This window comes from Battus philenor, unplaced genomic scaffold (genome assembly GCF_028537555.1).
Source record: "Battus philenor isolate CCGP_79_NKW_IND1 unplaced genomic scaffold, ilBatPhil1.0.hap1 SCAF_22, whole genome shotgun sequence".
Taxonomy (NCBI): Eukaryota; Metazoa; Arthropoda; class Insecta; order Lepidoptera; family Papilionidae; genus Battus; species Battus philenor.
The window spans coordinates 7688906-7706024 of NW_027181685.1; the positions used below are offsets into that span (position 1 = coordinate 7688906).

Genomic DNA, 17119 nt, shown 5'->3' on the forward strand with positions numbered 1-17119 from the left:
TCTATTGTTATGTTGAATAAAAACATCTTATTATGTCTGTTAACACAGCTTATTATTTTAATAATATAGTTAACGTAAAAAAAATACTACCGCCATATGTCATTACGTACGCAAACTCCCGTGTACGTGAACATTAGCCAATTAAAGCAGTTAATGAGGCTCATATCCTAAGTGAGACAACCGCCTAATGAATGAACCGCCTGCTTACGTCCGTCGCCTACTCGAAACATTGCCGAGGTGCACAATAAACTGTTTATAAAAGAAATACTTTTTATTTTAAAGAATTATGACATTTTGTTTAATTAATTATGAGCGGAAACGAAAATGCTTTGTGTCGCTCTCGAGTACTGCGCTCTCATCCGTCGAGTGGATCGTTACAAAGGGACGAACGGGAACTCCTAATATATACATAAATAAATTGTTTATCAAACCTTGTCAGATATTGTACACGTGTGATATAAAAGGAAATCTTTCTAGGTAAAAATAGCACGAAAATAAAAATAAAAAAAAACATTTTAAATTAAACTAGAGATGAACGTTTTTAGTGTACAGTTGATCACATTGAGTGCAGCCGTATGTTTACTTATACCGTCTAAACGTAAAACCTGCATTCTATCTGTACCTTTTGTTGTTACTGTGGTAGAACAATCAGTCTTCTACTGTTGAACTTATACACAGTTGTCGATAGTTATTACAAATCAGTTATCAAAATAAAACTAGAATTAAATAGCATGTTAAGGTAGTAGATTGTGGAGAGAATGACAACATTAGACCTGTAGCCGGAGACATCCTCTGGATATCGGGAAATATTATGACAGTTCCTTGTATATTGTAACATCAGCTACGAGTTCAAAATAAGTTAGAGTGATTCGTCGATCCTACATTAAGGCCTTGCAACGGCGCTCTTAAAAACGCACATTATTAGAAATGAAGAGCTTCAGCTATCATCAGTCGAAAAGGCACAAGGCCCTCGCTTTTGAAACATAGCACTGAATATAGCATATTGAATATAGTACTATAAGAAAGCTTAGCAGGAGCTCTAACAAAAGATACCGGAGGAAGAGTAAAGTTTTAGGTAATCTGTATTTGGCGTAACGTCCCCAGCCAGCAGCCGGAGCCCCAAAAATGATTTCTTTCAAGAAAAGAACTGACCAAGAATTATTTAATCATTTATTATAAAATCAACAGCAATCACACATATTATAAAATAATTAAAACAAATAAAAAATAGGTAAGTGATTATTTATGTCGTAGATGTTCACATTTGTGTTGCTTAATAATTATAAGTGTATTATCATAATGTTGTCACAGACTTAAGTGACTACTTCGAGAAGAAAGAGAACCTTTCCACTGTTGCGCAGTGCTAATACTTATGTTAGAGAAGTTTTACGACGAATTTTTGACAAAAATTAAATTTTTTTATATGTCTGCAACGACTTCAACAAACAAGTATGAATTTGAAAGTATCGTATGATTCCAAATATAGATATTTAAGTAGTCTTTTAGATTCGCGCGTGATGATCGGTATTCGGTTTAGTGAAAGGGTATAGAATATTCGCAGTACTCATAGTCTGTCATTGTTAATATTAATAATCTTTTCCATGAAAACAAGTAGTGTCATAGCAATTTTGAAGGCAATCAGTGTCTATTAGAGGCACTAAAAATAGTAATTAGTTGATATTGTATTAAGTGCGCAAATATCAGCAGTGATAACCTAATGCCCATTGGACTGAGACTAACAATTGTATGTTGCGGGTTTCACGACATACAACCTGATATAATTCACACGTTGTGTATTAATTATATATGATTGTCACTGACTACAAACAAGTTTCCAGAGGATGGTCAGCAACATCCTCTGTACGTACCCATATACCGCACAGTGATTTTGGTATATCCTTCATAGATATTTTTGCAATTGCAAAGGGGCGTCTATGGCATTAAATCCTTTTTCAAATAATTATCGAAATAAAAAGTTAATTGATCAGTGAATGTTGACAGAAATTTTTTATAGAGGCTCAGAAACATAGAAATGAATTTAAACGTTTTACTTCCGTTGTGAAAAAGATGGCATTAAAACTGCCAAAATAAAATCATTTAGCTTTTATTTCTCGGAGGTTTTATATTTAAAATGTAATCTTGCTCATTTAAATAAATTCCCGCATCAAACCGGGTAAGAGCAAAATTTTGAAATAAAATACATTAAAATTCATTTAAATCATCATCCAAATATGAACTAACAATTAAAAAGAAGTCATTAAAAGCAACGTCGTCTTTAAAAAGTTGGCTGCACTGGTCGGCCTGGAATGTATTTGATACTCGTTTTGTTCCGTGTTATTAAAATAATTTTTTTTCGCACGTCGCCGACAGGTGGCGTTGCCCGGCGAGCTGTGAGCGAGGAACGTGTAAACGACCCCATAATATTTCACTTCTGTTTATTATTTAATAGCCAGTCGGCTCAAACGAGGCACAATGAATTATATTTATGTAACTGAATTCATTAAAATATTGTGCTTCGGTGGTTTGAATATCAATAGTTTTTTTTTAACGTTTCGAAATGTTGTAATATCTAATTGAGGCACGGTGGCTGTGTGGATTAGTAGACCAGTATAACGTGCCCAGTTTCCCGGAATCCGTCAAAATGAAACATAAATGACAGTTAACGTTGACACTGAAAACGCCGCTACTAGACTGTTTAGAACATGAGCTCGTAAACTTCAATAACTATTATAGAACCCGTGCCTCAGATGCAAAAGGAAATGCGCTGAGGCTCAGAATCGATATTATAAAATCTTATTATCGTGCAGAGCACTTCGCCTTTCAAAATCGTTTAATAATTTCAAAATAAGATTTGCTGTAAATATAAAAATATTAATAAAGGATGTTCACATTAGGTAACCGGAAGGACGCACAAGATCTTTTTTTTAATTAATCTTATGAATTTGTTTTAAGATTCAGAATTATTAAAATAATTTACAGCAAGGTTTAATTAATACATTTAATTACTTTATTTAAAATAAACCTAACGAAAATTATTTTAACATTCGATTCACATGCGTATATTTTAAATCTACTCAGCCAGGAACCCTAAACGGGACGTTGTTCAAAGTTTGTTTTACGCAAAGTGACGCCAATTTAGAAGTTTTCCCCTTTCAGAAAAGAATGTTTTTAAAGAATTGAACTGGTTTGAATTCGATTTATAGGACTAAAACAGTAGAAAACGAACGCCAATGCATGCATTTTAACAACTGGTTTTACTGAGACTACGTATTTACTGAAAATGCGTGTTACTTCACGTAAACTCGATGTTTAAAAATAAATAAGATAATAGCTGATTTAAATTTATTAAATGATATAACTTTTTACGTAAAGATAATTTTAAATCACCATCATTTAAGCTATAGGACGCTGTAGGACAGCTGGACAGTCCTTAACATAGATTTCCAATAGGACCTGTTGGAAATTATAAGTAGACTTTTCAATTTGATCGATATACGGTAATAATTAAAGTTAAAAATCTACGTTCTTTTTTTCCTTTATTGACTGCCAACAACCGTGACAAGTTTGCCGCTAAATAACCAAGTAGAGTAATTCAGTAAGAGAAATTTATGAAATATTAATTTTGCAAAACTGTGACTTTGTTGGCGATACAATATTAAACGGAGTGGTTACCCGCCGAGCACCGAGCCCGTCAATTACAGTGCCAATTAGCAACCAGACCTGCGCAAGCGGACAAACTGTTGGCCCTTTTCAACGGACCTTTCCGGCTCTATATCGAAAAAAAACCTTTTCAAAATTATTACACCTTTGATTAGTTAAATGATTATCATTCATCCGCTTTACCCCAGTCCTCAAAAGTGAATAGCTAGATTAGATTGATCTTGAATTAAAAAAAAATATATTTTTTAATTCATTTATTATTGTTTTTTTTTTCTAAATTGGCACACACATAAACACACACAAATTTATATTTTTACATCTTTGCTATTACTGACAATTCACAACCCTAGACATAATTATACTAGCTTATACCTAAACAATAGTAAACAAATAAAACAAGAAAAAATAAAAGGCACCCTAAGAAATAATAAAATACACGAACACTTGATGTTAATATGATTGTAGACAATATATTGTACTTGTATTAGACTTGTATAGAAAATATTTAAATCTAAAACTTACTAGGGAGACTTATTCCCTGCCCTAGTTCATAATACCCCGCCACCAGGTATCAAGGAAGACCCGAGTAAACAATTTTTTGTAAGTCTGGTGTATTTGTTTTAAATAAAATTAGTTCCAATTAATTGTGTTTAAATAATTTAAAATATAAATGATTTACTTGTATAGATATCGGTTCATTGTTGTAAATGTTTTAATTGAAATTTATTTAGAGATAGATTGTATAATTTATAAATTTTGGCAACTTTTCACGACACTAATTATTGACTTTCAATTCTTCCAGATTTGACTAGTTGATAGGCATTTGTGGGCAATTTAGTTTTTGATAACACTATGTGACTAAATTTTTTTTAAAAGATAAATTGATTTTGTCACAGATTTAGTAAATTGATAATATCAATAAACAATAAAATTATGTTTTAATGATCAGACAACCAAAAACAGAAGTAATATTGCAGTAAGATCTACTGTCGGAAATAGCTCTAATTTCAGCGAGTAATGGGTTTCAACGTCTAATTGTCGACAAACAAAAGTCATAAGTAGTCTGCTAAGTAACAAAAAGCATCGAGTCGGTAAGACTTGGCCACTTGCTGGATCAATTACGTCGGTATTCCGAATGGGAAGTGTTTTAAGATTCAACGACGTAATGACTGATCTCAAACTGTTGAGAACTCAGCTTTTTTTTAGGATTATAGACACATGTATACATAACCATCCAACCATTTTCCTAATACCACGAGAATACAAAATTTAAATATTGATTATAATTTTATTTTCTCTTGTTCATAAGCGGTTTAGTTGCACTATTTTCCGAGAGCTCCCCTTACTTAATCGAAACTTTTATTTTCTTAACTTAAGAGTTCGGTTCGTCTATTCATCGTCGCTTTTGCACGGTACACCTTGTGGTACTAAAGCTGTAATGGACTTTATTCGTAGTCCGTCCGGGAAAAGGAGGAAATGGTTTTCACTGTTTATATTAACTGTAAAATCTTATATTACTTTTTGTTGACAGCTACTTTTAGCTACAAACTTTTCAGCTTTTAGTTACTTTATTTTGCTAAGGAAACTTGAAGAAATTAAATAAAATAGACATAATTAACACTACTTACCGGGTTTCGCTAAAGGTGTTTTGAGATCGTTATTCGCGAGCTGAGGATTCTCTTGCACCTGTAAGAATGCTGACTGTTAAATTTTTAAAGCTAATTTATAAAATTTCTGAGAGATGCTGATGGTTGAACACAAAAAACAGGAGAAAATAATAATAAATGGTTGCAAAACTGAAATAAATAGAAATTCTTAAATATTAAAAAGATAAATATGAATGTACACGAATTGATTGTATTTTACATTTCATAAAGTCAACTCACGTACTCTCAGAAAATCTGAAAACGAATTGAGAACGGAAATCTAAACAAAATACACATATTCCATTAAACCTAAATCCATGAGTGTGTCCCTAAATAACGGAGAAAAATATGGATATCGCGTAGAAAAGTGAGAGATACGCTTTCAATGTGTTTTCAGTCGTAAACAAAATTTATGTTCACTGTGATACATAAATTTCATTTATAAATAAATATCAGTATATGTAACCTTAATGTGAATGTAATTTTTACTCTCCCCAGTAAATTTACTTCGCAGATTTTTATAGAACTTTGTATGTAAATTTTGTTTAAAATACTTATCATGGCATTCCGGCACTGGACCAGCGTACTGGGTTAGGGCTCTTTATCCTTGGTCAAAGATTTGTGACCTAATAGTGGGAAAATTTAAAAACTGACGTATTATATTCTACATATAACTGCTTAATATTTTAGCTGTATTCCAGTGCCTGTGTATTGTAATACCTTAGAATATGAAACTGCTTTTAATATTCTTTAAATTTTAAGTCTGCTAGTCATTCAAAATTCTTTCGGACCGCTACAGTTGAGAAGTGTACTCGAGTAACAAAAGAAAATGCACATTTCAAGATATCCGTTGCAAACGAAATAATACAAAGGTGTATTTTCTAAAAAATAATAAAGGCGCAAAACGTTGAAGCTTTGGAAACTTTAATTTAAAATACGAAGGAAATGTTCTTTTATTACAAACCGGTAGTAAAACACCAACAATATTTCTGTAGCAGTTCTTTGTAATAGAACCGACAAACCAAAATTTAAGTTATTTATAAATGAGCAGCTATGTCTACTACTAGATATAAGCCTCCGCCACAGATTTCCAATAAGTTCAGCCGGAAGCAACCTTCAACCAGCGTCTTAACAAATTCGTCTGTCTACCTAATGGCTGGACGTCTTACAGTGCGCTTTCCGCTATGCGTTTAATACTCTATAAATGAGCTTACATCGTTTAATTATTTTGATTAAGATAGGTTTATTCTACAATGATCAAGTTTTTGAATTAGATATTTACCTTATTGGTATAGGGGTTGAAGATAAATTTATTCTCGAGCTCCTTCCTCGGCGTCGCCGCTATTACGGACAATGGCGTAGGCAGAGACCTCATTTCCTTTATAGAAAAAAGCAAATAAAATGATGATGCATATTACTTACAAATATAAATAAATAGTCTTTATTGCGTGCGGCTGTTTAAATGCCACTGCGATTTCAATTTTGAGCGCCAAACAGTGTTACGTAAGCATCATTGTGCTCTGGTTTAAAACACTGCTAATTTCTATATACAAATTTATGTTAATTAATATGTAATTATTTCACATCATAGGCGACGCCATATGTTAATTTAAAGGCATGGCGTTTTACTTTCCATAGGATCACCTAATAATCGTTGATTCTGACTGGAAACTGGCAATATGTAGGAAAGAATATTCAAAATAAGTATAAATATTAAAACAAATGAAATTCATAAACAAATATCTTATTTCGCTATATTAAAAATGACAGCACCGAATTATTGCTGCTAATAAAATAACCCCGATTCTAAACTTTATATTAAGAAACATTACAAATATCATCACCATAAAAGTTGAAAAAGTAAAATAACATTCCTTTTGCATTTTGTTAATTTATTTGAAACGTAAACACTCTGTCGTAAATAAGTTCCCGGTAACAATGTAATGAAACTGTGGATCATTGGGCTTACGCACGTCACTTGTAAACGGCAAACGAATTAAGATCTTAACATCATGACGCAATAAGAAGTGTATTTGCAAGTGGGAACTTATTGCCAAAGTTAGGACATTTGTAAAACTGCGTCTCGGCTTTGGAGTTCGCCGGAACGGTTTGTAGCAATTACGCGAGATGTGCTTGCAAATTGTTTTCTTAACATTAAAGTAGTTTATTGTATTTATTGCAGTACTTTTTTGAAAATAACGAGTCTAATCAATATCAATCATGAAGAGAAAGAGTTTACAATAAACTTTAAATTTATAATTAGTTTCTACGTATATATAGCTGTCAAGGATTTTATTACTAAGTATTTTACTTTTTATTAATAATAATTAAAAAGTCTTAGATTTAAATCATGTCAATCTAATATAATATTTGAAGATTAAATTAAAAACTTACTTTTAAAATACTTTCTATTGGCGGTTGACTGCTATCGATTGAATTCTGCAAATAAAATTACACATGAGCAATATGACAACTTATAAAGAAAATTGATATTATAATAAGAAAGGCGAATAAATAATATTATTTTATATTCATACAAACCTAAACAAAAAACTTGAACTTTCAGATTTTGATAAAGATTTTAATAATAACCAGGCTCCTTGTTTTGAATAATATTAATACTATAATTATATATATTACTGACTTAACCATAGCGATTTTATGATACAAAACCATTAACCTACGGTTTACACGGAAATAGCGGAAAGTAGGTAAAATAAGAAGTTTCCCGTATTAGTATACGATTTAATCAATGTACCCTAGAAAAAAGAATAAGTATAATGCTATCCAAATTTTATATTTAAAAATACTTTCTATCTCTGTCTCGCCGCGCGCATACCTAAGAGGAGGTACAACAGTTTAACTAGCGCTATAGCAAAAATGTCTCTACGTGTATTATTATATTAAAACAAATATCATAAATGTCAACCTTCATCTAATGATAAAATATTAAGACATTCCAGAGCTCATTTAATAAAAAAAAAGATGTTTTTTTTTAATACCAAAGTCCTTTCGTTGTAAAAAAATAATACCTGGCACTCCGGATATTTCATATTTGTTCATTATGTCTAGTTTATTAAGAAAATTTTCGTATAAAAATAATGCTATCTAACTTTAAGCATCTTACAGTTAACTGTGATCTTATGATTTTTTTTAATTTTGGTTCCGTACGTCAAAAAATGTACTTTTTGTATACAGCGGATGTTGGTTCAAACTTCTTTATTATATTAACTATGAATGCGACGCATTTGATTACTGCCATCCATGGGCTAGTTGGTAAACTACCTCATGAATTATAAGCATATCGAAATGTTAAGCGTAACTACGCAAAGATCAGCCCACTCACCTGTGGTTGGAAGCCATTGGATATCCGAAGAGGGGGCGGTCGGTGCGCGGGAGCCCCCGTTGAGCTGAGGCTCTCGCTCTGTAACAAGATACACCGTGTATATAACCGTTAATGTATAAACTTCTCGAAAACCGTCCACTTGTACGGAACAAAAATCGTTATATGATTCACACAATTTCACTCGATCTTTTCACAATTACGTCAAAATATCCAAGTTCTTATGTTATTCCTTAAGGTAGCATATATATCATTTCTAATCTTCACTGCAATATACAGGGTGATTTGTTATGGATGTTACAGCTTTAAAGAGGTGAATGTATAGCTCAGTAAGCAAAAAGCTTCAAAGCTATTACGCCTATGTCCAATCAGGTTATGTAAAATATTTCATATGTAACATTGATTCGTAACAAAGTGATTAGTTTATACAGAAATTAAGTGATTTTACTACTGAAATGCGACAGGTCATTAACTTCTGGAACTATAACAATAGTCTGCAAATACTAACACAACTATAGTCTCCAGGGACAGATAGTAAACAATAATATATTCCGTATGTAGTAAGCCCAATTTTAAAAACGCTTTTTCTTACTATATCACTTTATCACGTTATTTATTATTTCGGGTACTATTGATTTTGTTAAGGTTATCATACTTTAATTGATAAAAAATAAGCTATGCATTCATCCTTTTAAGGCTTTAACACCTATAAGTAATCATCCTGCATATTTTTTTAAAAATTGTGTATTGTACGTGTTTCCTCGTTTTACTTAAATACTTTTGTAGATATGTTTACTAAAATCAATAATTGCTTTATTTCGGTAATTATTAAATATATTTTGATAAGGAATAAATGAAATAGATCGTACATGTTATGACAATAAAACAATTAAATACATAGAAATATTTATAAATAAAACATGAAAACTAGTGCGAAACGGTTTGAATTTATTTTACAAAAGCGATGTAGAGTAACATTAATATATAAGGTAAACTAGACAGTGGCTCGTGCCGCCCGTAAGTAAACCTTATGAAAGGCAATTTTTATTGTGAACGTTAAATGTGTTTATCGCCGTGCGGGCTGCAAATATTAAACTCGTAGCATAAAATATGTTTTGTTATGATGTTCTTGTGGGAACCATAAAGAGATCAATTATTATTTTAATTGCTTCACATCCACCATGATACACCTTCGAGCGTATATTTTAAATAGCTATTTCAAGACATTATATACACCGTTATACGGCAGAATTAAAATTTACTTTTAAAATATTTTACGATGAACGTAAATAGTAGAAAAACTTTTAGAAATACTTTATCGGTACACAAATCATCTGATATTCTCGTGAAACGTCACGATTATATAAAAAAGTCCATGACGAGAGAAAACTTTTTATTTTAATTCAAGCTTGTAACGTGAACTCTCGAGCAGCCAGTTACAAATATTATATTTCAAATAAAGAATTTAAAGAAAATATTTTTACATTCAGTTGTTCATCACCATCGCGGCAGCCGACATACGCCCGCTGCTAGGCATAGCCCTCCCCTAAGGATCGAATAACAAAACGAACTTTTGTTCTCGATACCTTTTTAAATTAAATATGAAGTTCATTAAGCAACTTCAAGTCGCCGGAACCTATGTTTAACATTTACACAATATAAACATAATATCGCTTGTTACCGATGGCGGGTGCCGCGAACTCCTTGGGAAGGTTGAAAGCTCAAAGTTGCAGCCGACGCAGCGAGGCGGCGCTTACTTAAGCATAATTTAGCTGGTGCACGGCGATTTCATTATAAGAGATGGTTATACAAAGATGCAGTTAGTGAACTAACTTAAAAAATTTATAACTTTGCACGAGCTACGAGCCACTTTGAAGTCGATTGCCGAGAAGTTAGTTTCGCACTATAAATTGAATTCAGCGGGACGGAACATAAAAGGACGAGATAATTGGATCTCCCGAGCCAAACATCCGCGACCTTTTAATCATAATTGTTATATTATTTCAGCGCTCATTTTGCAATTTATAATATTTGTTATCAACTTCAGATCATTTACCGTGATCACGCGTATACACAATGAGAAGAAATCCATTAAGCTCCCTCATTAATAACTTAAAAAAACATGGATATGAAGGCTCCACACGCGCCCTGACCTGACAGCAGTCCACAAGAAACGGTCGGGTATTATTTTGTTCTATGATCACTTTTACAAATATTCTTAATAAAGCAGTAAGGATCCATTCTCAAGCCATATCGTTTTCGTCGTCGTCGCCATCACCATTATATCAGCTGATAGACCCCCCCCCCCTGAAAGGCATACGCCTCCTTTCAAATGCCGCCGGCGATAATCATATTTGTGTTATATTATCCTATAAAAATCGTGTAAACTAGTTTTGGGTGATATTTAAAAAAAAAAAAAGAAAACGGGATAATTCAGAGCCATCACAAGGGAGTTTATTTTAAAATGTACACAGTTGTCTACGATATTATCAAACGTACATGCATAAATATTCATTTATGGGCAAGTGTTCAATGGTAATTTCATACGTTTTTCTCGGGTGGATGTTGGATCCAGCGACGACTGTTCATATAACAGATAGGTGGTCTCGATCCCACGTTCCACATGATATGTTAGGTCATAAAGAACAATTAAAAAAAGACCTTGTTGTAGGGGTAGGGCGGTCGGTGGTGGACGCGGCCGTTCTGAGGAGCGTGAACCGGTTTCTTGAACTCGCTCTCCCGCCGGGACGTGTGACCTGTGGGATAAAATATTTGATAAGTATTACGTCTATTTGAACTTTTCTTTATACATACCTAGAAAAATTATTCCACTTATTTTACCAAACAGATTTTTGTATTTTTAATTTTGAACTTAATTCGATAGAAAAAAAATCTCTATCCCTATTCTAAAATTATAAATATTATCAATTCAATTATTTATGTAGAAACACATTTTAAAATTTTTACAATATTTTAATCATTATCACTGTCGGCGTCATTTTACCCTCAGCACATCCACAGCTGAACATAGCCTATGTTCGGCTGTGTAGACTTCGTAAATTTTCAATAGGACAGGTTAAAAGTGGCATAAATTATTTCTTATGTCTAATTAAATCAATAAAATTCTTGATACGGAGACAGCACAGTTTTTATAAATTAATAGAAGTAAGATGTTGAAGTTGCGGGCGGACGTCATAAGGCACTTTAAGTCTCGTATAACTGTACGGGGTGGCCGCCCCCACACCCGAGTCTCAGGGGTACCGCGAGGGGAACAGTGGGTAGGTGTTTAGCTGGTTTATGGAGATTGCGAACAGGACAAAGGAGTCGGGAGCTACATACGATATGCCTACATTGCGGTTGATCCGTACACGTGATGCGGTTTTAATGCCTTCTGCGATTCCCTATAAATATTTTTTCCTTTTCGTTCAATTTTTCTGAACAATAAAATACTGAAAAAGTATAATTTTTTTACATGTGAACAAGATTTGGATCATAAGTAAGCCCTCACGTGTTGTTAATATAATTTTATCGAACGTTGCAAAGGTTATTCGATAACAAATTTTCCCAAACATTAAATGCAATCCTATAAAAACAGATTATCCAAATTTAATAATCTGAAAGCTCTTGAAAAGAAATAAAATTTGGAAAAAAAAATTGTTACAAAGGAAATTTATTACACATGGTATAATATCTTTGACCCGCACAAACTAAATCAACTCTTATCAAAACTGTTGCCCGTCTTCATCATTATTATTACTCAATGATACATATTAGGACATTATGGTCTTCCGAAACTAAAACTTTAATAAAACATTTTAGAATGTACTGGATGTAGCGTCATGTCGAGCGGCACGTGCAGATTAAACCTCGAGTGGTCGTGTGATTATGGGAGATAGCCATCGAATAGCAAATAAAAAGAGACCTTACCGGCAATATTGCTCGACGCTTAGATAAGGTGCATTAGGCACGCTGCCTCCGCAACCAAATTACGCGTCCCTCGATTGCGTAATTTACTTGCAATTCCAAGGGAGCGCAATAAGCGGCGACTTTACCTTTGTAAAGGTTACCAATTGTGTTGGTTTTTAAAGGACAAACCTGTTTAGCAATAGTCCTGCGTAAACTTTACAGTTAGTGCCATTAATTGGTTTATTGACCAATAGTTCTACTTATAAAAACATTTAACTATTTCAAAAACCTTTTCAATATAGGTAACAACACGTAGACTAGGCTACTGACATTGCAAAGTTTAGAAACATCTAGTATACCAATATATATTCATATAGACAGAAAAGTTTTGCAAAGGGAGGAATAGTGCGCTTTGGTGTCGTAGACTGATCTACTTTAGAACACTATGTTGTCGAAGTTTGCTACTTGAGAATACATTTGTATATTAAGTGTTTTAAAACAAATCCTATATTTACAACTAAAATTTATATAAAATTTATAATGATAATAAGACCATATAATATACGATATAAATATTGCAGATAAAAAATGTTTCGTACATTATATTTGTGTACCTGTGACCGGGAATATTCTGTAGTAATTTGATGATCATTGCCATTGAAATAATCTCGTTCAAAACAACGTTTAAGAGCCGATCGGCCATTTGATAGACTTTATTGGATTAAAAACTAGTAGTTCGGTGGTTGGCATGCGGTTCTGTTATGGCGAAGCGCCATTCAAATGTGATTGGTCAATTCAACGTTTCTATAAGGCTATCGTTCGAGCGGAACGGCTCAGCTGCCGCTTAACAAGATACTATCACAATACAAATCGGCCTCTTTGCCCTTTTCGACCGAACTCATATCCATCTCACATTTGTGTCAGGCATTTACGAGATTTTGCACCTGTTATCTTTAGATGTCTCACCATAACGAAAGTAGAAAAGGCTATTATTTTATGACTAAGCATTTAATGTACGTTAAAAATATTATTTTTTATAAAAATAATTTGATACTGGCGTAACGTATCATTTCATGACTATTGATAATATGTTCCATATTATGAACAAAGGCGACTTTAACAAAGTCTCCTACCTTGTGAATTGACCATCTACGATGCGCTTGTCAGTCCATGGACTTTGCTCCAAAATCTTTAGCTTATTACCATACTTCTAATGTTATGGAAATTAAAATTATCAAATAGTTATTCTCCAACTCGTAAGAGAAATGATGGGAAAGAAAAATTTTTGTTTTCTCTGCGGCAATTTAATCAGAAATTTAACAGCAGCACGTGTACATACATAAATCAAACATTTAATGTTTAATGCAAAGGCTTCCGAGTCAATACATACGCATGTTGCGCCGCGTATCGGAATCATTTTTAAAATAACGGCCATGTAGACACGGAAATATAATCCTGTAGAATAGTTTTAACGACAGAAATGCTACATTTGTTGTAGTTATTATTATAATATACGTCGGAAGTTAACCGTGGGTAGCCACTACATAAGGTTGACCGGGGACATAGTCAAAGTCGTCGGAAGCCGCTGGATACCAACGCCTTGCAGTCGACGTCTATCAGCTGACATCTTGATGATGATTCTTAAAAGACAATAACGATTTTTATTCTTTATAAATTATATTATTTATTCTTTTTAATCACAAAATAAACAATAATCCAAATTACAGCTAATTCTGCCATTTATCTAAAAACGATTTGTTTCAGCGGCCGCGTCAAACGTCATTTTTTGGAGTGCCGTTTATAGAGTATGTCCACTACTACGCCAATCATAAAGACGCCTTTTACAAAGATTGCTATATGAAAATTAATAAAAGAAATATAATTTCTTTTCATATATTTTACTATTTCTGTATTTATCAATAAATAAACAAAACTCATAAAATCAATATGATCAAGATGGCACATTGAATGACGACTTGAATTATTTTCAAAACTAAAAATCGGTATTTTGGTTACTCTTCGTTAAATAGTGGAGTGCTGTTCTAAATAAACAAAAAATCGAGATTTAATACCGAAACAAAAAGAATACATTTTTCTCATTAATAGTTAATTAAGTACAAAAAAGTTAATAAACATTCACAAAATAATTACGAGCGAAAACATACATAACGTGTTGAGATAACTTCTTTGAACGTCTTAAAGTAGCTAATAAATCCTTATATCTGTCCTGGAATATCGTACGTATCGACCATAAAAGCTTGTCGACGGGATAAAAAGGGTTAAAAAATATTTATGCATAAATTTACAACACCACATCAGGTTTAAACGCCACCTAGCGGTTAGCATTAAAACGGCTCGAGAGGCAGGTGCAAGGCATGTGGTTAGTAAAAATCTTTTTCATGCATGCCCGACATGTATTCATACGGTAAAGAATAAATATTAAGATTAATAAAAATTCCGACAATGAACCTACTATTCAGTTATCATTATTAATTCTAGGGTCAGTAATGCAGCCATTATCCATTTCGACTATTCTTCTCAAATCTTAAAATGTTAATCAAAGAAGAATCTAAACTATAATTGCTTATAGTTGTGAATGTCTCGTAAGAAGTTAGTTTGGTAAAAGAATGTTCCATCGTTTTCCATGATGAAATATTAATAAAAACCTAATAATGCACACATTACGGTCGTATAAATGTTTGCCAATGGAAGATTCGTCGGATCACTGACCGTTCCGGAAACCACGTCAAAGACGAATCGTAAAATTGTGGCCATTGAATTCACGTATTACTCATTGAATATATTTATTCAACTTTATTTTGAAAAAAAAAAAGTAATCGTTTCGTATTTGTTTGAATAAACTTTCAGTGATGTTTTTTATTAAAGTGATAGAGGTATAATAACGCCATAATGTGCATTATACATATATTTTGCGAAACTAAATATATTTTATGCTTTGGGGTCCTAGTGTCTTGGGGTAAGCCAAGTTCTGCAAAATTGGCTTTCATAAATACATACTCAAGAGAGATGGAACTGATGTTCTAGACTAAACTAACGTCAAGTTTCTAGATTCAATGCAGTTTGATCATCATCCACGATTAGAGTAACAAAAAGATATTGTAAACTTTACATCCAGAAATATAGGTATTTACTTACTTTTTTTTATTGGTCCATTAGTACCTAATCCACTTAGTCCCTCGCGCCAAGTAATTGTCGTTCTAATATGTTTATAGAGCATAATATGCATAATGAATAATAAACAGTTTCTAACACCAACTACTTTCATGGTTCACTTACTTAAAGACTGTATCAATGTCTCATATTTAAATAATCAACTACAGCATTTACATTGCCTTTATTTTAATAAGGTTTTGTAAATTTACTTTTACGTATTATATTTCAGTAAGTAAGTCATTTCGTTATTTCTGTCTTTTAGATTAATTAATTTCTTTTAATTTGTACGAAGACAAATAATTGAGATATGTAGATTTATATTTGCTTATCACCATTATTTCAGTCGAACAACGTCCGCTGCTAGACATGACCCTCTTACTTTCAGCGGTTTCCGTAATAAAAAAAAGTTGTAACTTGTAAATCCATCGACGGTGTGCTACTATATTTTTTTGACCTTTCTAGTATGATTGGCGATTGAACAATAATTGATGTTAAGAGATCGTAATCAATAGACAATTGTATAAATGTGTATAGGGGAAAATCGTAACCACCCTCTGTCGATATCAGCGGTGCACAATGAGTGGCGGGAGGAGAGACGGCGGGGAGAACAATGGCGCCTGCTGGGCAACGACATTCGCACACCTGCGGCCGTTGACACGTGCGTGCGCGCAAATCACGCGATACTCGCCTTTAATCACAATTTCCTTGCGAATAATAACTTATTATTTGGACAGTAGTACTTAGTATAGTGAAACTTGGAACAACTTCAACGTTCTAAGGTTTTAATAACAGTACAAATAACTGTTGAATTAAACATGTTTGTTCTGGTAAGTCTCACAATCTCGTGATAAGTCTATGTATGTGTAACAGCCCGAGCCAAGGCTCCCATGGAAGATTACAAGCTTAGTTCTGAATTCAGCGCCTTACTCCAATTCAGCAGAATTTGTTAATTAATAAGGCAATAATAAGGCTTGAGCCGTTACATTATCAATTTTACTGAATTGAAGCAACAGATAGATTTAAAACCTTTAACAAAATATATATACTAAACAATAAATTGTAACTTTAAAATATTGACAAAGATATTCAAGCCAAAAACATCTTTTTGTATAAAGAAAGTGGCATTAAAATATTAAAAATAAATGTTGCAGTTCAGTCTGATTACACAGGTTGAAGACCTTACATTGATGTTAATGACATCTATCGCTCCGATTTCACAATGTGATATGAGTCAATCCACTTTTTACAGTGTTCACATTGATGTTGTATTAATAAAACACCTGCAAATCAACAGTTGCCACTTGATTCTCCAAAGGATAACTTGGCAAATGAATAGATAACGACTGAGATAATTACCAAGATAATTATGTGCACTTTCACAGGAAACAGG

At 32.9% G+C, this 17119-nt stretch overlaps 1 protein-coding gene across 1 annotated transcript in view; it reads right to left on the reverse strand.

Moving 5' to 3' along the window:
- lilli (lilliputian) overlaps positions 1-17119 on the reverse strand; it is a 113982-nt gene that overhangs the window by 47396 nt on the left and 49467 nt on the right. The window contains exons 3-7 of the mRNA XM_068766849.1: positions 11311-11405; positions 8653-8730; positions 7701-7745; positions 6589-6684; positions 5289-5346 (exon numbers count right to left, since the gene is read on the reverse strand). Coding sequence (XP_068622950.1) covers positions 5289-5346; positions 6589-6684; positions 7701-7745; positions 8653-8730; positions 11311-11405 — 372 coding nt within the window. The remainder of the gene's footprint in view (positions 1-5288; positions 5347-6588; positions 6685-7700; positions 7746-8652; positions 8731-11310; positions 11406-17119) is intronic.